A 25,439-nucleotide genomic window follows, 5' to 3' on the forward strand; every position below is an offset into this window, starting at 1 on the left:
TTTCAGGGAAAGCTAGTGTTCGTTCCAGATAAAAAAACCGAAATAATTCTGGACTCAGAGCACACTTCCTTTTGCAACTGGTTCATAATTCTTTTACATAACCCTTCAATTAATTAACTCAAGCTTTCTGAATTTCAGCACTATACTGTGGGAGGGAGTAATGTTGTTGTCATTAGTATTTAAAACAATGCAATTTGAAATCTTTGCCAATTTCTGAGTCACTCAGTGATCTATCACAGACTCACAATTGCCTTCCTAATTCCATCCCTAATTTATGTGCAACACTTAGCAGATCTTTTTTTCTTCCTAAATGTACTCAGCAGTTTAGTTTTTCCTCATATGAACTGCTTTTATTTTTTTTAAAAAAAGATTTTGTTGCCCTCCTCTGGACACTTTCCCCAGACATACACAACTCCATTCATTCAAATGCTATGATGTGGTCAACTTCAGTCATAGGATGTAAATACCAGGGAGATTTTTTTTTAAATTTTATTTTTAAAGAGACTTGATTATGATTATATAACGAACATAACTCATTACTATCACTGATCACTGTTTTTCTTTACTAAGCACTTAAGACTTTAAATTTTCATAAGATTTAAAGATTTTGGAGCAAAGAGGGAAGGGGAGGGGGAGGGGAAAGAAGGGAGAAGGGAAGAGAAATGAAGAGGAGAGGAGAGGAGGAGAAGAGAAGTGAAGAAGAAGAGAGGAGAGGAGAGGAGAAGAGAGTGAAGAGAAGAAGAGAAGAGAAGAGAAAAGAAGAGGAGGATAGGATAGGATAGGATAGGATAGGATAGGATAGGATAGGATAGGATAAGAGAGCGAAGAGAAGAAGAGGAGAGGAGGATAAGAGGAGAGAAGGGAAGGATAGGACAGGATAGGATAGGAGAAGAGAGCCAAGAGAAGAAGAGGAGAGGAGGAGAGGATAAGAGGAGAGGAAATCAGAAGAGAAAAGAAGAGGAGAGGAGGATAAGAGGAGAGGAGAAGGGAAGGATAGGACAGGATAGGATAGGAGAAGAGAGCTAAGAGAAGAAGAGGAGAGAAGGATAAGAGGAGAGGAGAAGGGAAGGATAGGATAGGAGAAGAGAGCCAAGAGAAGAAGAGGAGAGGAGGAGAGGATAAGAGGAGAGGAAATCAGAAGAGAAAAGAAGAGGAGAGGAGGATAAGAGGAGAGGAGAAGGGAAGGATAGGACAGGATAGGATAGGAGAAGAGAGCTAAGAGAAGAAGAGGAGAGAAGGATAAGAGGAGAGGAGAAGGGAAGGATAGGATAGGAGAAGAGAGCCAAGAGAAGAAGAGGAGAGGAGGAGAGGATAAGAGGAGAGGAAATCAGAAGAGAAAAGAAGAGGAGAGGAGGATAAGAGGAGAGGAGAAGGGAAGGATAGGACAGGATAGGATAGGAGAAGAGAGCCAAGAGAAGAAGAGGAGAGAAGGATAAGAGGAGAGGAGAAGGGAAGGATAGGATAGGAGAAGAGAGCCAAGAGAAGAAGAGGAGAGGAGGAGAGGATAAGAGGAGAGGAAATCAGAAGAGAAAAGAAGAGGAGAGGAGGATAAGAGGAGAGGAGAAGGGAAGGATAGGACAGGATAGGATAGGAGAAGAGAGCCAAGAGAAGAAGAGGAGAGAAGGATAAGAGGAGAGGAGAAGGGAAGGATAGGATAGGAGAAGAGAGCCAAGAGAAGAAGAGGAGAGGAGGAGAGGATAAGAGGAGAGGAAATCAGAAGAGAAAAGAAGAGGAGAGGAGGATAAGAGGAGAGGAGAAGGGAAGGATAGGACAGGATAGGATAGGAGAAGAGAGCCAAGAGAAGAAGAGGAGAGAAGGATAAGAGGAGAGGAGAAGGGAAGGATAGGACAGGATAGGATAGGATAGGAGAAGAGAGCCAAGAGAAGAAGAGGAGAGAAGGATAAGAGGAGAGGAGAGGAAATCAGAAGAGAAAAGAAGAGGAGAGGAGAGGATAAGAGAGCGAAGAAGAAGAGGACAGGATAAGAAGGGAAGGGAAGAGATAGGACCGAAGACTCGACGGGATACTTGGCTGCTTACAAAAGCGCAGGAGACGGGGGAAGCCCTTCAGGCGCCCGCCTCTGATTGGGCGGGTGGCGGCGGGGCGGGCCCTGCTCAACAGCCTCCTCTTAGCCGGGCTCTGAGCTCGGCTGAGATAAATACAGGTGGTCCAAGATGCTGCTGCAACACAGCTCTCCGGTGCTCTCCGCGGCTTCAGGCTTCCCCGCGCAAAGATGTCCCAGACGCTCAAGCTGGCCACCAAGGCATCCTTGCTCGCGAAGCTCTTTCCTGAGCTGTGGGTGGAATCTCTCCTCGGGGCGCGATCGAAAGTTATTGAAACCCACAAGACTCTGGAGGAGATGCCGGGACCCAGCGCTCTCGGCTTCTTCACCGACCTTTTCTGCAAAAGAGGCCTGTCCCGACTGCATGAACTCCAGGTAAGAGCCGCCTTGGGAAGATAGATAGATAGATAGATAGATAGATAGATAGATAGATAGATAGATAGATAGATAGATAGATAGATAGATAGATAGATAGATAGATAGATAGATAGATAGATAGATAGATAGATAGATAGGTAGGTAGGTAGGTAGGTAGGTAGGTAGGTAGGTAGATAGATAGGTAGGTAGGTAGGTAGGTAGGTAGGTAGGTAGGTAGGTAGATAGATAGATAGATAGATAGATAGATAGATAGATAGATAGATAGATAGATAGATAGATAGATAGATAGATAGGTAGGTAGGTAGGTAGGTAGATAGGTAGGTAGGTAGGTAGGTAGGTAGGTAAAGAGAGAGATGAGATGAGAGAGAGACAGACAGACAGACAGACAGACAGACAGACAGACAGACAGACAGGAGAATATCATCCCTACACCCTCATCACCCACTATGATAATCTCTCTCTCTCTCTCCCTCCCTCCCTCTCTCTTTCTCCCCCTCTCTCTCTTTCTCTCCCCCCTCTCTCTCCCTCCCTCCCTCTCTTTCTTTCTTTCTCCCTCTCCCTCTCTTTCTCTCCCTCTCTCCCTCCCTCTTCTCTCTCCTTTAAGGCTTGAAACTAATGAGTCTTTTCCTTAATGCTTCTCCCCATCAAAAAAAAAAAGGAAACCCTCTTTCTTGTGAGAGCTTATGTAAAACCAATGAACGGCATAGTCTTAAAAAAAAACCACAACGATCCTATGGACCCTTCCCCACTTTTCTATTGATCCAAGATAGCTTATAATCAAAAGCTTTCTGGGACTACCGTTGGAAAGAAGTGCAGCATTCTAGGCTTTCCTTTGCAAGCTGGGGTACGCCTATCTGCCTAAGGAAATGTTTTGTGTGGGTTTTGTGTTTTTTTTTAAAGAAAGGTTTACGGATGGGAGATAACCAAGTCTGACTCTCCTGTAAAATATCTGTGAATAAAGTGAGGTAGTTGCACCATCCAAACCTCAACTAAGACCTCTTTTTCTCAATTACGGTTCCTTCCTTTTTCGGAAGGGGACAGTGGAGAGCAGGCACAGAGCACCCTTTGGGAACACAAGTCACATTCAACACAATGAATTCTGCTCCCTTCTCCCCAGTTGCTTGTTCAGAGGTGTCCCCAAGGGTTTCTGACTGTGTCAGAAAAAAGGACACTTTGAAAAGGGGTGCCCCAGAACAGAAGAAACGGCGCCATTGGATGAGCAAACTTTTTCTGAATGTATGGCTCTTGAACCACGATTTCTCAAATTGTCCTTTGAATCCTTAATTCTTGGGTTTTTTGTTTTTTTGATTTAATTTAATTTAATTTATTAATATTTCTATACCGCCCTTCTCCCGAAGGACTCAGGGCGGTGTACAGGGCAAGAGTAAAATACAAAATTACAAAAGTTAAAAGTAATTAAATATATGCCCGTTTTTACTTCATGGATGATGCCTTGATTATTTCTTTTTTAAGCTTCTGCCCAGAATTCCAATTATCCAAATAACTTATCTCCTTGTAGGAATGTGGTGAAGCGGTTGGCCCCTAGCATCCTTAAAGCAGTGTGAAAATGAGTCTCCAAGTTAAGGATATGGCATAAAATATACCCCCTAGGACTCTCATAAGCCATGCTGAGCAATTCTCTAAAACTTTGCTTAAAAATCTCTGTTGCTTCACCGGACTCAATGGGAGAGGAATCACAGGCACCTAATGACAATTCAGCAAGAGCTAGGCAAGACAAACGATAAGACGTTCCTGAACCATGTCATAGCAGGACCCCTGGTTTATGATGCCATATTTATAAAACTGGAATAGGTATCCTACAAGCCGCAGACGTTCTGGGGTCAGGATCGTCACTTGCATGTATGGAAACCTTGCGGTGGGCACTTTTTGTCTCCAAGCAAAAGGCTATTTCAGTAAATGTTAGTTCAGCATGTTCTTTCCTGGCTTGCTGGTCTACTGTGCTCTGTTACGTAGACAGTAGCTTTTGTTGAAAAACCTAAGCCACTGAGCTGAGCAAAGCCATCTTGACCTTGTGGCCATCTATGGCATTAAACTGTACTTGCGTGCGCATGGAACACACTGTATAATTTTTAAATCACTGATAGTTCTGTGAGGCGAGTACAGATGGGAGCGCCCTAGCCCGTTCTTGTTTTAACATGTGTGTTCAATGAGTGTGTTCAGTAGTTGTCTCAATAAGACGGTGTTGTATTATATTTGCGGAAATTATCTCCTTCTGTGTGCTCTAAAAAAGAGACTATTTTATTTTACTTCCAAAATCTCTTTGCCATTCATCGATCCTGGTGTTTCCTCTAGCTTTAGCACAATGGACACGAAACTTCTTCTTTTTTTAATTGAAGTGTTCTTGGTGCTTTCTGAATGTTTTGTTTTCTTGGTGACTTTTTTTAAATTGCCCCTATTTAAATTTGCAATGGTCCTATTGTATAGAATAATTTCCTACTGCAATCCAATTCTTCCTTCCACAGGTATCTGATGCTCTGATACCGAGTTACATTACTGAAACACAGTAGTGCAAACTACTACACTGATGTTGTCAAAATAGGTTTGCAGGTTTAGCAGTACATCATTAGATAGACAGAGAAAAACATTCAACACCTGTCTTGTAAAATGCCCTTGCTGGCATCTGTAATATCGTTGTCCTGATTATCACTGAAAATAATCTGAGGGGTGAAGAGAAGACTGTTTTGGACTATCATATCAGTGTTAAGTTTGTTGAATGCTGTACTGGTAATCTAATGTCAATTATTTTCACAAAGGTAAAAAGACCCCCACACAGCTTTTAGGGTGGGTAAGGCTGTTTGATTTATGCCCCACTGCTGTCTTTGGATGGTGTAGGAAGTATTCATGATATCCTCTCTTTCCATGTGTATCCTCTAAGGACAATTGTGTGTATTCATTGTCACGATGTTTTTTGTGCAGTTCGATTATTGTTGATATACTATTGTAGTTTCCAAACAGGGAAAAGCAAATGAACCACTGAAAAATGCTGATGCTTAACTTAAGAACTCAGTTTTGATTTTGCTTAGATTTCCTTCACTGTTCGGCTTTATCACAAGGGACATACAGCCATGAGGAGTAGCAACTTAACAGAAAATCAGACTAAATAATGAAAGCTGCTCAAGAATCTGCAGGAGGCTCTAACCAAATAAATGGAAAGCACAATCCTACACATTTTCTGAGAGCCAAAAATCCTTTTGTGCCTCACTTTTAAGAGTCTACATCACAGGGAATCAATCCCAAGAAAACTAAATCTATTTTTCAGTCCCAGTTGTTGCAGCAGAAAAAGCCCATCTACTTAGTTTTGTCACGTAATCTTCAGGATTTAAATTGCCCCTATTTTGTCCAATAAGCTACTGTCTTTGCGCTGGCCATTTTTTTTAGCGCTTCTTTAGATATTAAATCCAAGTTAATCCCTTTTCACATATGTGAAGATCCTTGCACGATAGAGGTACTGCGATGTACCGATGTACAGGTAGTCCTCAGCTTACAACCACAATTGGGGCTTAAAAATTATGTTGCTAAGTGAGAAATTTGTTAAGTGAGCTTTGCCACATTTTATGACTTTTCTTGCTACATTTGTTGAGTGAATCACTGCAGTTCTTAAATTACTAACATGGGGGTTAAATGAAATTTGGCTTCCCCCACTGACTTTGCTTCTCAGAAGGTTGCAAAAGGGGAACATATGACTCTGGGGCACTGCAACCATCATAAATGTGAGTCAGTTGTCAGGCATCCAAATATAAGGCATGTGAATACAGGGATGCTGCAACGGTCATGAGTGTGAAAAATAGTCATAATGGTCACTAAACGAACTGTTCTAGGTCGAGGACTACCTGTATTTGGGTATTCATTTTGGACATCAGATGCTTATCCTTTCTGACACATAGAGGTTCCCAGTGAGGGAGAGAAAAAAAATCCACAATCAATTTTCCCTCAGGAAGGAAATGTAACTGTGGAGAAACGTGACACATGAAGTGTATCTTCCATGGGTCCAGTATATTTCTGCCTGGAATGGATTGGATTTGAGGTTAACAGCCTTTTTAGATCCTTCCTTATTTGGTAATCCCTTCAGAAATTATGCAGTGTTTGGGGTTAATCAAACAAGAGAGACGGGGGTGGGGGGAGAGTGTTATTATGTTTCCTGACTGGATCTTCTTCCCTGAGTGGGAAAGCCATTGGATCATGATGGGATCGCTCCTCACAAGCTTCTCTCTTGCTCTCCTCCTAGATTGAAGGCAAGGCTAAATACGGCCCAGTATGGAAGGCGAGTTTTGGGCCCATCCTCACAGTCCATGTGGCAGATCCCAGCCTGATTGAACAGGTGCTAAGACAGGAAGGCAAGCATCCCATTCGCTCTGACCTCTCCTCCTGGAAGGATTATCGAGTGTGCCGAGGCCATGCATACGGGCTGCTTACAGCGTAAGTATTTGCTGCCTTTTGCTCTCCAGGCAGGCTGGCAGGAGTCCATGTTGCGGGAGAGTTCCCCTGAAGGCTGTCCTGGCAGAGGTTATTCCATTTTCATTATTTCCCACCCAGCAAATAAATTTCATGCATTATTTAGCTATGGAGTAGCTCCCTCTAGTGACTTCCCGGAGACTTTCAAGAAGGTTTTATGCATGTGAAGATGGGGCTCTGATGGCCATTTAGGCAGCAATTTTAAAAGCCCGTTGCCATTCATCCTTTGGTTTATAGAAGGAGTTTCTGCTCTTGCAACAGCTGACTATCAGAACTAGAAAATAAAAAATCAAACTTGAAAATAAGAACCAAAGCCCAATATAATACAGAGCCCAATATAATACAACTTTTATCCAGCAACCTATAAACCTTGGCTGAAAGGGGACGAATTTCATGCCTCTCTAGGAAGCAAAAAAACGGGAAAGCTGTTGGCTCTCCAAAGTTGGCATGTTGAGAAGGCTGCAAGAGCTTAGAAAGGCCGAGATAGGACAGGACAGGCCCCACTGGTAGGTCAAGTGAACCACTTACTTCGGGCAGCCAAAGCAAGTGAGGTGGGTGGGGGATAGAGTCTTCTGCCCTCAATTCCAGTAATGTGTGTTGTCTTTCAATCAGTGCTCAAGTAAGATCTGACTGCCAGTTCACCTGGGTTTTGGGTGGGGAGTTGGGAGGGCTGGTATCCTACCTCTCACAGAAGGCAACATATTATCCTGGGGGGAAAAAATCCTGTTCCTGAGCAATGTGGATATCAACAGTATTGTCTGACACAAAAACACATCTTAAGGCAGTGGAGACTGTAGACAATTGTGTAATTTACCACTACTACCTACACATACTCACAAAACATATGTGTAGGTGGTAGTGGCAAATTACACAGCTGACTACAGCCTCCGGTGTCTTAAGATATGTTTTCATGTCACGGGATAGGATGTTTCCTGCCCTCTCTATTTCTCACACAAAATCAGCAGAATTGGGCAGTAATGGAAACTTTGGAGCAAAGATCTCAGCTAGTCCTACATGAAGGATTTCACAGTTGGGCTGTGTAATGGGAGGGACACACCTTATTTATTGGTTTTTATGTATCACTATATGCCACTCTAACCGATGGACCCTCCAAAGCTACGTCACACAACATTTCTGACCATCAGCCAGACTGGCTGAAGCTTCTCGGCCCCCGAATTTTAGTTAGAGCTTGTCTACTTTAAATGCTGAGCTGAAATTATTCTCTTTCTTCTGGCATCTCAGCTGTCTGGCTCTGGAAAGGGGGCTAAAGCATCCTTAAAGCATCAGGTCAAGGATTCTGTCATACTACAGGTAGTCCTCAATTTACAACAGTTCATTTAGTGACCATTCAAAGTTACAACAGTATTGAAAAAAAGTGACTTGTGACCCTTTTTCACACTTACGACTGTTGTAGCATTCCCTGAGGTCATATGTTCAAAATTTGGACACTCGGCAACTGGCTCATATTTATGATGGTTCCAGTGTCCCCAGGGTGGGGTGAGGGTGTCACATGCTCCCCTTTTGTGACTTTCTGACAAGCGAATTCAATGGGGAAGCCAGATTCACTTAACAACTGTGCCACCAACTTAACCCCAGCGATTCCCTGAACAAGAAAGGTTGTAAGATGAGGCGAAATTCACTTAACAAATGTCTCCACAACAGAAATTTTGGGCTCAGTTGTGGCCGTAAGTTGAGGACTACCTGTATGAGGTCACGAATGGGGATAACTTTGAATCGTAATGACTAGCCTCCATTTTGTGTCTGCTCCATTTTGTGTTTCTTCCTTTGGAGGTCTGCTCCCTAGAGCTGGCCTGTGGAGGGCCAGAGGGAAGGAGAGAAACCCCATGTTTGCATTACATGAGAACAGAAGAATCTTGCTGAGTCTTCTGCAAGCGTACAAGCTGGGAAGTGAGAAATCGCTCTGAGGGCCTCACTAAGTCATGGGGATGATTCAGGCTTCCTCCGAAGGGCTTCTCCCATCTGCCGGGCTGGTGGCTTCCACAGCCTGGACCAGTGCAGGATATGAGTAACAAGAAAAGGAAATGTAACGCAGAGATAAGCCCTCAGCCCTTTCGGAGGGGCTCTGGGCTGTTTGTTTACAGACTATTAGTGGACTATCTATCCCAGTGTGTTGTAATGATTAAGGCCTCAGGCTAGAAAGCAGGAAACTGAGTTCTGATCTTGCCTGGGGCACACAGCCAGCTGGGTGATCTTGGTCCAGTCACTTTCTCTCCGCCCTATGAATGATGCAATGGTAAACCACTATTGAAAAACCTTGCCAGGAGCGACTTGTACAATCAAATCTCTGACAATCAGACATAATTGAATGGAGGGTGGGCAGGGGAAAAAAAATCTCTTTTCCGAGGGTGGAGGTGTAGCTCTTTCAAGCTGATACTTGCATCTCTCTTTGGAAATGGGAGAACGTTCTTGCTGCTTTCTAGGTTTTCTCTCCCCAGAGCTTTCCTGTAGTAGAGCTTTCCTCCTGCCCAGCAGACTAACGGAGGCTGTTTCCTACCCCACAGGGAAGGTGAGGAGTGGCAGCAGATCCGCAGCATCCTAGGAAAACACATGCTGAAACCCAAGGAGGTGGAGTCTTACACGGGCACCCTGAACGAGGTGGTCAGTGATCTGATCTGCCGGCTGCAACACCAGAGGAGTCTCCACGAGCGACACGTTGTCAAGAACGTGGCCGATGAGTTCTACAAGTTTGGATTAGAAGGTACCTGACCACTGTGCCCGTTTTGCAATCGCCCCACCAAACTTCATCTGTATCAGAGTTACACTGGTGACTTCACTTACAAGTAGAGAAACACAGGATGATGTTACAACGGAGTACAATGGAGCATTTATCTGAGATAAACTGCAATTAGTCCTCGACTTAGTCATGGCACTGAAAAAAGTGGCTTGCAGCTGGTCCTCACACTTAGGACCGTCACCGCATCCTACAAATCAAAATTTGGGGGGTGGGGCGCCTTGGCAACCGGTGCGTATTTACAATGGTTGCAGTGTCCTGGGTCACATGATTGCCAGAGTCATTTTTGCTACGAGAAATCGCTTTCATGAATAAATAAAAGAAAATAAAAATTTCAACCTTCCCATCCAGCTTCTCACAAGCAAAGTCAATGGGGGAAGTCAGATTTGCTTAACGATCGCTTTGCTTAACAACCACCCTGGTTAACAACAGAAATTCTGGTCCCAATTGTGGCCATACGTCGAGGACTGCCTATATATTATTTTTTATAGGGTTGATGATACAAACACATAAGAATATTTAATTTATACTTTTCTCCCCATACGTCTTTCATTACTACTCTCTTTTGCACAATTATACCATCACTTAATGAGTCCTCAGTAATGTTCACGTTGCAAGTTTCTTGTTAATCAGAGGGCTTTAGGCATTAAAATAATGGCAACTTTGGTTGAATTCTGCAAAGTGAAAGCCTCTAACTTCAATATTTAAATTTAATTCTTTAATTACAATTTTAAAACCCTGATGGTTGCAGAGAAGAACTTCAAAGTGTGTTGCCAGTGCTTGTTTAACAAAATGAAACAAAACTCAGATATTAAGGGATGAAAGTTTGGTGTAGAAAGTTTCTGCTGTAATGATTGAAGTGACCACCCTTTTAATTCCCTTCCTGGCTTGGTTTTTTTTAGGTATTTCTTCGGTCCTCTTTGAATCCCGCATTGGCTGCCTGGAACCCAAAGTTCCAGAAGAAACAGAGAAGTTCATTAGCTCCATCAACACCATGTTTGTCATGACTCTGCTCACGATGGCTATGCCCAAATTTTTGCACCAAATCTTTCCTAAGCCATGGCAGAAGTTCTGTGAATCTTGGGACTATATGTTTGAGTTTGGTGAGTGTTGCTGCCACTAAACTTTTTTACTTTAAGTAATATTTAACTAATGTTTGATTGGGAGCTGAAAGATGAGTGGTTATATAAGTGTTATAAATAGAGATAGATGATTGATAGATAGGTATAGATGATAGATTAGATAGATAGAGGATTGATAGATGATAGAGAGAAAGAAAGATAGATGATAGATGACAGATAGAAGATAGATGATGATAGATGAGATAGATAGATGAAAGATAGATGACAGATAGAAGATAGATGATGATAGATAGATAGATAGATAGATAGATAGATAGATAGATAGATAGATAGATAGATAGATAGATAGTCTTATGTGATTATCAATGTTGTTGCTAGTATTATTTATGATAAAGCATGATTTTATAAGGACCAGAAATGTGCTATTTCTCATTTCATTTTCTGTTACAATTATCCTTTTCTCCTTGCAGATTATTCAGGAATTTCCCTGAATGCAGATTTGAAATAGTAGTACTTTGAATATTTGATTGAAGGGCAGTGTGTAAATACCTAAAACAAATAGATATCTATTGCTGACATGTTAGCGAGAGCCAGGGATGGCCTATATGTACAAGATGATATTCTCTTGTTTGCCTAAGATCATATTAAAACGAGAAACAAGAAACATTCAGACTTGACCGATATGTCGTGAGGGTTGTTGACTATGTTGTTGGATGGCTCCAACAGAGAGACAAGGAATCATCTTTTGCCCCTTTCTTTTCTAGCCAAAGGACACATTGATAAGCGGATGGCTGAAGTTTCAGAAAGAATCAACCAGGGGGAGAAAGTCGAAGGAAAATACCTCACTTATTACTTGGCACAAGAAAAACTCTCCATGAAATCCATCTATGGAAATGTGACCGAGCTCCTGCTGGCTGGTGTGGACACAGTAAGCAGTTGGGGATGCTCTAAAATTGAATGTTTTCTATCCTTGCAAGCCTTATTTCTCTCTAGCTGTGGAAGCCGCAGCCAATCCAACTTCAGCTGTAACTAGTTTGTACGATGGGGAAAGCACTGACAGATATTGCAGGCAAGAGATTAGAGGGGTAATCTCGGCTTCTTATGGTGGACTTAACTGTTCTGCAGGCCCTGATAACCTTATCTTGAATAAATAGTCAGGAGGACCATATTCCTTCCCTTGAGTAGCTGTTCTGTAGGGGAGGGCAAGGATGCAGGTGTAATGGGATTTTGCCTGAACCTGAAATTTATTTCCCGTGTCCATTGCTTAGAGCGAGGACAGCTTTCCCCAATCAGGAACTTTCCACTTCTGTTAGATTGCATTTCCCATCATTTCCAGTTAGTGAGGGATATAGTCTAGCCAGGGCTTTTTTTTCTCATAGAACGCTCAGAGCGGAGTTCCGGCACCTTTTTTGGATGGAACCTTGTAGGGTAGGCAAGGCAGGTTGTATGACATGTGTGAGTTCCGGCACCTTTTTCTTTTACAAAAAAAGCACTGAGTCTAGCACACACATGAGATAAAATATGTAAAGTGAATGCATCTTAGCTTTTAGAAAATCTGCGGGAGCCTGTAAATAGTTTCTGCACTGTGAACTCTGCAGCTCTGTTTAAAGGTAAAGGTGAAGGTTTTCCCTGTCCGGTTGTGTCCAACTCTAGGGGATGGTGCTCATCCATGGTCCTGTGGCCCCTTTGCAGCTTTGTTTAATGCAGCTAATAGTATTAGCTGCTCTGCTCTTTACCTGGCATAATCTGATGGAAGGACATGGGTTCCATCCATGATTCTTAGTTTGTCTTCTTGGGCTGTACGAAAGAAGAATACTCTAGTCTAGACAGTCAGCGCAAAAAAACCCCAGTACCGACTACTTTGCAACAATGCCTCCAGCCTCCTAGAGAGCTTATTCTCTATACCCTTAGACTAGCTTCTGAATCCGTTTCTCTCTGTATCCCTGCAGATCTCAAGCACTTTGTCCTGGAGTTTGTACGAGTTGTCCCGTCACCCTCAGGTACAAGCTGCTGTCCACGAAGAAGTCACCAGTGTGATGCAGGACAGACTCATTCCAACAGCTGCTGAGGTCGCTCAGATGCCTCTGCTGAAAGCGGTGGTGAAGGAGGCCCTGAGGTGAGTCTTATTTCAGGAGCAGATGGGAAGCTGGGATGCGGAAGGTAGAAACACAGAAGCATCCTATGTTGATCTTGCTAGGGGAAGCCAAAAAGACGGACAGGTTTCTCCTTGCTCAGAAGCCAGCTAGGCTAGAGTGCTTTTCAGGGCAGAAGCTGAATGGTAGCAGTTCAAGGTCACCTGTTATTTTTAAGACCTGTCTTAAGATCGGCCTTCTATTCTTGTCTGCCTTTGGCATTCAGAGATGCTACGTTTTATCATCCATAACTTATTTGTCCATGTAAAAATCCATTTGTGTACAGGTAGTTGCTTGGCTTACACTGTTTGCTTCAAAGTTATGATAGACTCACCACAAACTACTTATGACCCCAATTTTGAAGTTATAATGGCCATAATACACATATCCCTCATTGTTATGATGTCACCTCTTGGACACTTGTCAAAAGGCTCACCTTTATGGCTTTCTGCAGAATCCTGAGATCACATGATCACAAATTTTGAGGGGGGGGGGTTGGTGTTTTTTTTACGGTTTCTGGTATTTACTTCCAGTCAAAAAAATTCCCATGAGGTAAAATGGGTTATCAACCACCACAAAAAATGTCATAAAATTGGGTCCAATCACATGGTAACCCACTTAATGACTGCAATGACTTACAACTGTAATTCCACGCTCAATAACAGTCTTAAGTAGAGGATTACCTATACCAACATGGATTTTAAAATCTACTAAAACTCTTTGCTTTTCTTTTGCATGGCTCAGTAGCAATAGCACTTAGACTTATATACCACCCCTTGGTGCTTTACAGCCCTCTCTAAGCAGTTTACAGTGTCAGCCTATTGCCCCCAATAATCTGGGTCCTCATTTTACTGACCTCGGAAGGATGGAAGGTTGAGTCAACCTTGAGCCAGTCAGGATCGAACTCCCGGCAGTCGGCAGAATTAGCCTGCAATGCTGCATTCTAACCACTGCGCCACCAGGGCACTTAGAAGGCACTAATCTTTCCTGTTTAAATTTTTGCAGCGGAGCGTCCATATGGAGGCTGGATGCAAATTTAGCTTCCGAGCTAGATAACTTTATTTTTATCCATATGGTTTGCACTGAGTATCGATAGTCCTCGGCAGCTGAACAAAGAGTGAAATCTGTGATTTCTTTAAAATAACTTGTGCTTTTGTCTGCTCTTTACAGATTGTACCCAGTGATTCCTGGTAATGCGCGGGTCATTTCAGACAGGGACATCCAAGTGGGAGACTATATCATCCCTAAGAAGGTGAGCAAGGGCAGAGATAATGCAAATGGAAATGGAAAGAAAGCACAATAACCATCAGTCTGCCGTATTTTGCCACACACCATTCACGTCACATTTGGATACAACAATTAGAAGCAACTGCTGAGTTAAGCTACGGGCCTACTCAAGACAAGGCTGATAATCTAGACAACATGTGATCTCAACCACATGTGTTCATCTAGTTACTAGCTGCCCATGATGTGCTACTGGCGCTCTCCTTACATGTCTAATGTGCAGCTGAGTTTTAACATCAACAAAGTTGTAAGGAGCATGGAAGTTGTGAAGTCCTTTCCAAGAAGAAAAAAATAATAACATACAATAAATGGGAAGAAAGAGCAAAGTAGATACAACTATTCACTGTAGGGCACCAGGGAGATCCAAAACAAACCTGTTACTCTGGGTCCCCAAGTCTCTGGAAATGTATAAATAATTTGGGATAAGCATACAGGAATTCTTATTACATTGGAGCTCAAGGAAAAGATTCCTTAATGGAAATACTGTCTTAAGGGCAAAATGAAAACAAGGGACCACTGAAGGTTTGGATCAAGAAATGGGAACCAAGAAAATACTTCAAGAAGGACAAGGAAGTAGATGTAGAGCAATGAAACATGTAGACACTCTGAACATGGGTCTCTGAATTGCTTTTCTTATGAGGCTCCTTTTTTTCCTCTTCATCTTTTCTTTAGACCCTGATAACCCTTTGCCATTATGCTACCTCTCGAGATGAGAAGTACTTCTCCAATCCCAACTCCTTCCAGCCTGAGCGATGGCTGCACAAGAACGCTTCACATCACCCCTATGCCTCCATTCCCTTTGGCTTTGGCAAACGCAGTTGCATTGGCCGACGCATTGCGGAACTTGAAGTATATCTGGCGCTAGCTAGGGTACGGTCTACAGATGGTGATGATGATGATGATGATGATATTTTCCAGATAAGCTCTTGCGCTACAATTGCCATGTTTGAAAACTTGGAATTTTGGGGAGGTGGGGGGAAGGACACAATGGCAAAACATAGTCATCTTTCTTTCTTTCTTTCTTTCTTTCTTTCTTTCTTTCTTTCTTTCTTTCTTTCTTTCTTTCTTTCTTTCTTTCTTTCTTTCTTTCTTCCTTCCTTCCTTCCTTCCTTCCTTCCTTCCTTCCTTCCTTCCTTCCTTCTTAAAGTTATATGCTACTCATTTTACTATTAAAGGAATTCTGGGTGGCTGCCTTCCATTTTTAAATCTCCCATGTTTCTCATCAATTATTCCCCGTTTTTTCTGCAAAAATATCACTAAGAGGAAAAGATGGAATAGTTGCATGAGGATTTTGGATCAGTCAGTTTATAACTGCCCTGTTTGAATGCACTTCTCCTCCCACCTCCAATAGCCTTTGTACTGTAAATTGAGATGGCAACTTTAAAATTAAGAACTGTCTTAATGAGTTAAAGTTAGCCTGGTCTCAAAGAATACTGAAAGGTTTCTTTCTTTCCCTTTAAAAAAAAATAGATCCTGATGCATTTCGAAGTGAAACCCGAAGAGGAGGGCCAAATTGTAAGCCCCATGACACGGACCTTGCTTGTGCCAGAGAAGGACATCAATTTGCAGTTTCTGAGTCGCTGAAACCGGACAAAACAAGGGAAAACTATTGACTTAGGTTTCCTGTTAATGCACAACTGGTGCTTATAGAACCTTACTGTATAGAATCCAGTAGCCCCGAGTGGAGCTACCTCTTTGAATTCTTGATATTAGTTTGAAAGGACAAAAAAGAGGGTGAAGACCCATGTTGCTGAGCAAGGTTACCTCCAGAGAAATCCCCTCTGCAGTTCTGGGACATGGACACTTCAAAATGACTCCAAGACCAAGAATGTTTCCCAGTCTCCATCTAGGCTATAAAAAAGGCCACAGAAACCAACCAAACCCCATTTCAAATATCAGCCAGCCACGATAACACAAATTGCTAAACGGCAATAGTGTGTGGTTTCCTTAACTCAGGGTTTTGAATGAAAAGACTTTCTTCTGATTTGTAGCTGTAATCAGAACTCCTCTAAAATTCCCTTTTTACAACTCTGTAATCCCTTAATTCAGGGTAGGGTTGGTGGAGCTGAGCATTTACTGGCTGGATGCCTTTCCTGATGCCATATGGAGTTCACATCTTTTTTCCTTAAGCCAGACATGTCAAACTCGCGACGTCACATGACGTCGCGAGACGTATCGGAACTTTCCCCCCATTGCCGGGTGGGCGTGGTTTCCTTGTGACGCATCCGGCCCGCTGGCCGGCAGTTTGACATCCCTGCTTTACGCCCTAGGAGTGAAACATCTGCTGCTACTTAGGATTGAACTCTCAACCTTCTGGGTGGGAGTCAAGTGTCTTCACCACTAGGCCACCACGCCGTAATCAGAACTCCTCTATTGCTGTGAAAACACAGTGGATGTATCATATTTAGAACTTTGGGAATGGAACAATTATGTGTCTCGGTGCCTTATTATTATTGTTATTATTGCCATGCTAATTTTTAATATTTAATGCATTTCTCAACATATTTATATTTTTCTAGCTTGTAATTTATCAATAGAGAAATGTTGGTAGCAGAAGCTGTCAGAAAGGGGGGAAAAACCCTTTATCTTTAAAAATGAAGTATGGTTTTTCTGTATTTTGAAGCAGTTTCTGTAATCATAATGGATCACGTCCATTTGGTGCTATATTTATTTTTTATCTTTGAATTAAATAATGAACTTTTTTTAAAAAAATATGATACTGACTCTGCCTGTGCTTTAAGGTCACAATAAATCTAAACTGGGTTGAGAGACAAACCTGTGATTATCTACTCCTGTGCTACATAGTTGCAACTAATGGAATTGTGTAATTCTGATTCCCCAAAGGTGATATAACATGATATACACTCAGGATCATTGAAAGAAAGCACTCACCACTCCTCAAATTGTAACACTCACTATTCTGGAGAGAGGCTAAGCTATATAAACCGATTATAAATCAGATAAAGCTTGAAACGATAACCCTTTTAAAAACATTTAAATTACCGTGTCCAACATTGGCAACTTTAAAACTTGTGGACTTCAACTCCCAGAATTCCCCAGCCAGCCATGCTGGCTGGGGAATTCTGGGAGTTGAAGTCCACAGGTCTTAAAGTTGCCCAGGCTGGATACCCCTGGTTTAAATGATACAACCAAATCTAAAAACTTTGCTGATCTACTTTCAACTATACTGTTTATCATTCATTCTGTCCCTTCTAGGCAGCACCGTGCAGTAGCCAATCATAATACAAAACCTATTTGTAAATCTATAGTAGAGCTATATTTGGGCAAGTTCTCTGACATTGTCAAAAAAAAATACAGGATTTTTTTTTAAAAAAACCTCACATGATGTCAGTCTTACTAAGAAGACCAGACAATCAACTCCCACTGGAAGGCTAAAACTACTTTTATTGACTATAATAACACAGTTTGCAAGTCTGATTGTGCTGCACCTCTTCCTCCTTCTTATATTCCAGTGTATTAGGAAGCATCTGCCTGAGCTGCTTCTGAAAATTATCTCATGGGTCTGGACTTAAAAGCATGGTTCAATGCCCTTTGCCTAGTTAACATCAAGGGTATCTTCCTTATTCCCTACTGATGTACATTAGTGTTGTTTAGCACTGGCACTTGGAAGACTTAGATAAAACAATTGGTGCCAAGTCCCAGTGCCCATAAGTTGGTGATACTTTCCTGGACTATAAGGCACATCTAAGTCTTAGCTGATGCTTTAAATTAGTTCCTCTATAATATAGTGGAGCATTCTACATGGCCACTCAGTCCAGCCTTTAGTCCTGTTTGCGGGGAACTTGCCCACCACCATTCTGAGGCTACCCCTTCTAGACTCATTATTGGAGGGAGTAGTTTATTGGGAAGGATGTCTTCAGAGAACCTTCAGATGTATGGCAACCAGCATGATCATTAACTCTACAGTGCAGCTTGTTTGATAGAGAGATCTTTCTTATAGAAAAATAACTCCACCTGAAGGGTTGATGGAGAGTATCCAAGGGAGGATTAGACCACCTAAGTTACTGTCTTCAGATGGAAATCACCTAGAAAGCCAGGTGTTTCAGGCATCATTGGGACAGGGCATAAAATGATCTACTGCCCTTGAAAATTGTAAGACGTTATCTTTCTTCTCTCTGTCTCTCTTCTGCCTGCTAGCAATTCCTTTCGATCTATCAGCTGAACATCCATGGGACAACAGCCAAATGTATCTCTACAGTAAACCTGAATTAGCTGTCACAAGCTATCTGTGCGGTGTTACCTCTTTTTCATCCCTGGGGACAGATGGAGGGAGAAAGAGAGAGACATCTGCCTCCTACTCCAAGTCTCCTTTCTTGAATGGTGGACTTCTCATTGGGAACCACAGTTACCAAGGCCGTGTCTATGTCCAGAAGCTGCTCTAAGGCTAAAGGTCCCGAGGAGAGGGGAACAAGCCAGCAGCATTTTTACAGGGAGTTCTATATGTTATGTATTAGGCTTAAAGGAACACCTAAAGCACTTGTATAAGAGTCACCACTAGGAGGCATCGAACTGTAACTGTTTTGGCGGGAATCAGTTTCGGCGGGAAACAGAGGTTCAATCCGATTGGTTGGCTGTGTACCTGGCCAGGTACTGGCTAGGTATATAAAGAGTGCAGGTAACCCCTATTTCCCAGTACAATCACTTCCACCTAATAAAGAGCTGTTATGCTGTACTCATCGGCCTGGCGTCCTTCCTACTCTCCCGAACCCACTACACAACACTATACCCTTTCACGCCACTGTAGTTTCGACAACAAAAAAGATGCAAAGAACATTTCTTTGCTCACAGTTTTGCAGCCCACATTTTTTGGACCCTGGAAAGGTAATTTGAGCAGTGACTCATCGCTTCTGAACACTGGGAGTACAGAAGGCTATGAAAGATAAGCTGCTGCTTTTGAAAGCAACACGCGTTTGTGCTCATCTTCTCATCTTCTACCCAGCACAGAGGTAGTTTTCATAGGATTTTGGATGTGAAGCCTTTCAAAAGCTGTAAACAACAATTGCAAACTTCCCCTCAGAAGGATTCCTTCAGCTGGGCCCCATTCCAGCAGCCTATTAGGAACAAAATATCCTACCATTCCTGACAAGAACACAGGGGAGGGATTGTAGGACTTTCCAACTGAAAGAAAAGCCACAATAGCAATTCTGCATATAGATTCTTTACAATGAAGTCGGAGATAAAATACGTCACATAAGCGTTGGCGCATAAATCAAGGCAGGAGAAAAGCCCGATTAAAAAGGCTCATGATTATAAAAATGGCCATTCTGGTTAATATGAAATATACAATTTAAATAGAATTCAATTTGGCATATGTTTTTTTTAAATAATTTGCCTGTTTTCCTGTATAGATTTGATGAAGAGAACAAATTAAAGTTGTATGTACAGTGCAATTCTATGTATAAGGACCAACTTCAAAAGATTGACTGACTTCTTAAAATAAGGCTTCCAGGTCTGGGTAAACCAAACCTCTCAGACTGAAAGAAAAGTGACATATAGATAAACCTTCAGTTAAGAATTGGGCAACTCTAAGGACTCGTGAGTTCAGCTGGCATTTTGAGACCATGTTTTGGACACTCTCAAAAAGTCACTAACCTTGTAGAAGCTGGACCCATTAGATAGCAAGCATCAAGCTCCCTTCGTCCAGTGCGCTCCCACAGGGAGGGTCTTCTCAGGGTGCCACCGGTAAGAGATTGCCGGCGGACGACACCCAGGGATAGGGCCTTCTCAGTGGGGGCGCCTGCCCTTTGGAACCAGCTGCCAGTGGAGCTTAGGACTGCCCCGACCTCCGTTCATTCCGCCGGGACCTGAAGACCTGGCTCTTCGAGCTCTCTGGCCCAGGCTGAGAATTTTAATTTTAATTTTAATTTTAACTGGGGTTTTATTTGTTCAGGGACGGATGTAATTTTTTAAAATTGTTTTTAACTTTTGTATTTTTTGTTTTAATCACCCTGTAAACCGCCCTGAGTCCTTCGGGAAAGGGCGGTATATAAATGTAATAAAATAAAATAAATAAATAAATAAATTTCTCTCTTCAGAACCTACGATCTACCCATTTCTATTCTCTTATGGGAAAAAACCTACTGGGATAGAACCATTACCATGCAAGAATATCTAAGTGATTTTAAGAATGGATCTATGGGATCAATTTGGTGTCATGGAGCCAGTTTGGTGTAGTGGTTCAGGTGCTGGGCTAGAAACCAGGGGACAGTAAATATAAGTCCCATCTTAGACATGGAACCTGACTGGGTAGCTTTGGGACAGTCCGTCTCTCCGAGCCCAACTACTGGGGAAAAGAGAAGGCAAGACCATTAGGCATGCTTGCCACCCTGAGTTGACTGGAATATATAAAAGGATAAAAAATTTTTTAACAAGGATAATAATTAGGGCCCAGGGACATTCATAAAATAATTTTGATTCACCCTTTCTAAATTTCTGGAAAGTAAAAGCAAGGGAATGGGGGAAGTGCTTTCAGACTTGTACAATTCTTTTGCCATGCAGTAACTTTACTGTAAAGGCAATGTTTGTATTCATGGAATTGCTTCCTGTATGGACTACTGGGATGGGCTATGTCTTGGCCCAGGCTCAGGACTCAAATTCCAAGTCTGATTCTGATACTGAAGAACCTGTTCCCGCCTTGTCTCTGGAATGTCAGCCAAAGGAGGGACCAAGCCAGATGTCACCTAAGGCTGACCAAGCACAGGCACCACTTGAACAGCTGAAAACTGAGATGAGGATGATGTGAGGCCTCCAGTCCCTGCACCAGACCAGTAGAGAAGACAGCAGAACAGCAAAGTTCTAGTAGGCTCCTCACCAGGCAGAGGAGTAAACCTTCAAATGGTTGACAGCCGGCTGCAGCCTTATTTAAGAAGCAGCTCTGAGTCAAGCTCTCTTTGCTAGAAACATCTGATTGTCTGATTTCTGGCTTGTGTATGACATGTAAAGATTCTACTCTTGAACCTCTGACTTTGGACTGGCTGACAACCTTGACCTGACTCTGAAACTTGGACTAACTTTAGACGAATCTTCTGTGTGCCCCTTTTTTGTAGCAAACTTTGCAAGCAAGCCTTTGCTTTACTTTCATTCCTTTGCTTCATGGTTAACTCTTCAGCCTTGAAGTAAAACTGATGCTCTCCCGAGAAACTGTGAGTGTATGTCTGTGGCGGAAACCTGGAGCAGGACAGGCTGACATCAATCCCTTTACTAAGGAGGGTCTCTTCTGAGTTGCTTTCTCCATCCCCATTTCTTCTGTAGCTGAGATATCTTTTGCCCGACCATTGTCCTGCCTGTGGCTCTTCCTCCTGTCTCTCAGGGGAGCGGCGGGGAGGTCTACGATAACTTGCCATGGCTAACTCACCATGTCCAACTCACCGCAGCCAACTTGCTGTGGGAACAATTCACCACAGGACAAGAGTTACACTAATATCGAAGAAATAGTGGAATAGAATCATCAAAGAAAAGATGCCAAAGGAGGGACAAAATGAAATGTGAATGACAAAAGATTAAAATAACTTTAAAAATATTTTAAATAATTGAATTGTCGAATAGTCCTGCGGTGAGTTGTCCCACAGCAAGTTGGCCATGGCGAGTTATCCCATTCTACTCCCAGGGATACTTTCTCAGCCCAATGCAGAAGAGTCCTCATGGTGGGACCTCTGCGTGCAAGTTCCTTTCCTATGGGGTAGCCTGGAGGACCATCCATCCCTGTGGTCCTCCAGAAGCTGGAAAACCCCAGTTCTTCTAGAAGGCATTTGAACATCAGCTTGAGTATCGGTGCCCGTATTAGCTTTAATGCTTTAAAGTAACTTTTGTATTTACCAGGACTTTCTATTATTTACTATGTTTGTCTTATTTAGTACTAGCATCTGCAAACTGCCCATGGTCCATTAAAGATTGAGGTGAGAGCAACCTCATGAATAAAATAATACATAAATCATCAGGGGGGAAAAAGCAAAGACAGTAATGTCAGCAGTTCAAACCCAGCTTTTATTGGTGTGGAGAGGAGATAAAATATAGGCTTTCCTTAAAAGGTGCTAATGAGGAAATGAAACAAACCAATTGAGCAAGGGAATTCCAAAGTGCTGGAAACGAAACATAACCATGAATAAAAGGGGGGGGGGTAGGGGAGATGGAAGTAAAGACGACGGAGCCCTTCTAGGAGCCAGAATCAAGGAGCAACAAATAAGGACCAAATAATAAAACAAGAGAAACACAGTGAAGTTCAAAAAGAACTTGAGTCTGTAAAGTTCAACGGAGCATTCTTCAGGAAAGTGAAGTAGGTACTTAGGCCCATCCAGAACCTGGGATACTTGACTGAGAAAAAGCTGGTTTAGTTAAGAGGCCACTCACAATCACAGTGAATAGAAGTGCTGTTAAAGATAAATAATCCTATTGCCCGTCACCTTGATTTTGCCACTGAATTTCTCTGTTCCTCTTGATTGTCTCTGTCACTCTCACTACCCGTCTGGATCCAGCCAAAGAGGCAATATGGCAGAGGCTTCCTGAAAAAGAAAAGTCAAGACCACAACAATGGGATCGAACTTGTTTTTCTGTGATTCTTCTCAACCCAATTTAACTCATGGGGTGGTTTTTGTAGGTAAAAAATAGGTGTTGTACTGTGCTTGGTATATTTAAGCGTGTCCCATTTAAAAAAAAACAAAACCAGTATCTATATATATAAAAAAATCACTGTTTACGATGAAACCCCCTTGATAGTGGCAAAACTGGAAGAGAGCCATTATATGCGACTAGCTTGTAAAGGTTAAGGAGCACTAGACAAACCAGCATGCCTGTATTTGCCCACATTACATCAAGTGTCACATTTTTCAGCTGAGGCAGTTTGCACATGCAGCCATCCGTCACCAAAATATGAGTAATCGAAAAAGCAGCTCAGTCTGGCCCATCAGCACCAGATTTCTTCCCAAACTTCCTGAGCTAAATCCTAGGGACATAAGATCAAACATACACCATCAATTAATTTAAACCTGGCTTGAAATGTACTTTTCTAAATGTCTTCATATGGAAATGCAGAACCACCTTTGAAACGACGTAAGAATAATTTGCCGGAATGCAGGCTTTGTTATTGTCTCTTGAAGGTTTCTTCAAAGGTTGCCATATACAAGAGTCCTGCTTTAAATAATCATCCAAGGTCAATAGCAGTAACAATAGCACTTAGACTTATATACCGCTTCATAGTGCTTTACAACCCTCTCTGAGCGGTTTACGGAGTCGGCCTATTGCTCCCAACAATCTGGGTCCTCATTTTACCCACCTTGGAAGGATGGAAGGCTAAGTCAACCTTGAGACGGTGAGACTTGAACTGCTGAACTGCTGACAGCCGGCAATCAGCAGAAGTAATAATAATAATAAAGTTGGAAGGGACCTTGGAGGTCATCTAGTCCAACCCCCTGCTCAGGCAGGAAACCCTATACATTTCAGACAAATGGCTGTCCAGTCTCTTCTTAAAAACTTCCAGTGTTGGAACATTCACCGCTTCTGGAGGCAGGTTGTTCCACTGGTTAATTGTTCTGTCAGGAAGTTTCTCCTTAGTTCTAGGTTGCTTCTCTCCTTGACTAGTTTCCATCCGTTGCTTCTTGTCCTGCCTTCAGGCACTTTGGAGAATAGCTTGACTCCCTCTTCTTTGTGGCAACCCCTGAGATATTGGAATATCATGTCCCACCTAATCCTTCTCTTGATTAAACTAGACACAGGGCTTTTTTTGTAAAAGAAAAAGGTGCCAGAACTCACACATGTCATACAATCCACCTTGCCTACCCTACAAGGTTCCATCCAAAAAAGGTGCCGAAACTCCGTTCTGAGCGTTCTATGAGAAAAAAAGCCCTGACTAGACATATCCAATTCCAGCAACCGCTCCTTATATGTTTTAGCCTTCAGTCCCCCAGTCATCTTTGTTGCTCTTCTCTGTACCCTTTCTAGAGTCTCAACATCTTTTTTACATCGTGGTGACCAAAATTGGATGCAGTATTCCAAGTGTGACCTTACCAAGGCATTGTAAAGTGGTATTAATAATTCACGTGATCTTGATTCTATCCCTATGTTAATGCAGCCTAGCACTGTGTTGGCTTTTTTGGCAGCTGCAGCACACTGCTGGCTCATATTGAAGTGATTGTCCACTAGGACTCCAAGATCCCTCTCACAGTCACTATTATTGAGCAAAGTACCACCTATACTATACCTGTGCATTTGGTTTTTCCTGCCTAAATGTAGAACCTTACTTTTTTCACCACTGAATTTTATTTTGTTAGATAGCGCCCAGTGTTCGAGTCTGTCCAGATCCTCCTGTATCTTAAGCCTATCTTCTGGAGTATTGGCTATTCCTGCCAGCTTGGTGTCGTCTGCAAATTTGATGAGTTCCCCATCTATCCCCTCATCCAAATCATTGATGAAGGTGTTGAAGAGCACTGGGCCCAGAACAGAGCCCTGGGACACCCCACTTCATACTTCCCTCCATGTAGATGCAGTTCCATTGAGGACCACACGCTGAGTACAGCCGGTCAGCCAGCTACGAATCCATCTGGTGGTGATGCTGTATGATCTACATTTTCCTATCTTATCAAGTAGTAGGTTGTGATCTACTTTATCAAATGCCTTACTGAAGTCCAAGTAAATTATATCCACAGAATTCCTCTGGTCCACTAATTTTGTCACTTGGTCAAAGAATGCAATAATATTTGTCTGGCATGATCTGTTTTTGACAAACCCATGTTGGCTTTTAGTAATGACTTTGTTTGCATCTAGGTGTTCGCTGATTCGTTGTTTGATTATCTTTTCCAGAATCTTTCCAAGTATTGAGGTCAGGCTGATAGGTCTGTAGTTTCCTGGATCTATTTTTTTCCCTTTTTTGAAGATGGGAACTACATCAGCTTTCTTCCAGTCCTCTGGTAGTTCCCCAGTGCTCCAGGATCTTTGAAAAATATAGTTCAGTGGTTCTGAGATCACATCTGCCAGTTCCTTGAGAACCTTGGGGTGTAATCCATCTGGTCCTGGTGATTTGAACTCGTCTAGGCTGGACAGGTGCTCACTTACCATTTTCTTTCCTAAGTACTGCATTCTAACCACTGCGCCACCGTGGCTCAAACTGAATACAAATAGTCCTTGACTTATGACCACAATTGAGCCCAAAATCTCTGTTGCTAAGCGAGATGGCATTATTTATGACTGCAACCATCATAAATATGAGTCAGTTACCAAGCATCTGAATTTTGATCACTTGGCCACGGGGATGCTGCCATGATAATTC

At 42.5% G+C, this 25,439-nt stretch overlaps 1 protein-coding gene across 1 annotated transcript; it reads left to right on the forward strand.

Moving 5' to 3' along the window:
• Positions 1-328: 328 nt before the first annotated feature.
• CYP27B1 (cytochrome P450 family 27 subfamily B member 1) lies at positions 329-15,753 on the forward strand. Its single transcript, XM_081316452.1, has 9 exons — positions 329-2,435; positions 6,685-6,875; positions 9,434-9,630; positions 10,566-10,766; positions 11,510-11,673; positions 12,695-12,861; positions 14,048-14,129; positions 14,834-15,031; positions 15,632-15,753. Exons 1-9 carry the CDS (start codon positions 2,232-2,234, stop codon positions 15,743-15,745), a joined length of 1,518 nt encoding a protein of 505 aa, XP_081172578.1. The 5' UTR covers positions 329-2,231; the 3' UTR covers positions 15,746-15,753.
• The last annotated feature ends 9,686 nt before the right edge of the window (positions 15,754-25,439 follow it).

Source organism: Vipera berus (assembly GCF_964194415.1).
Source record: "Vipera berus genome assembly, chromosome: 2".
NCBI classification, from domain to species: domain Eukaryota; kingdom Metazoa; phylum Chordata; class Lepidosauria; order Squamata; family Viperidae; genus Vipera; species Vipera berus.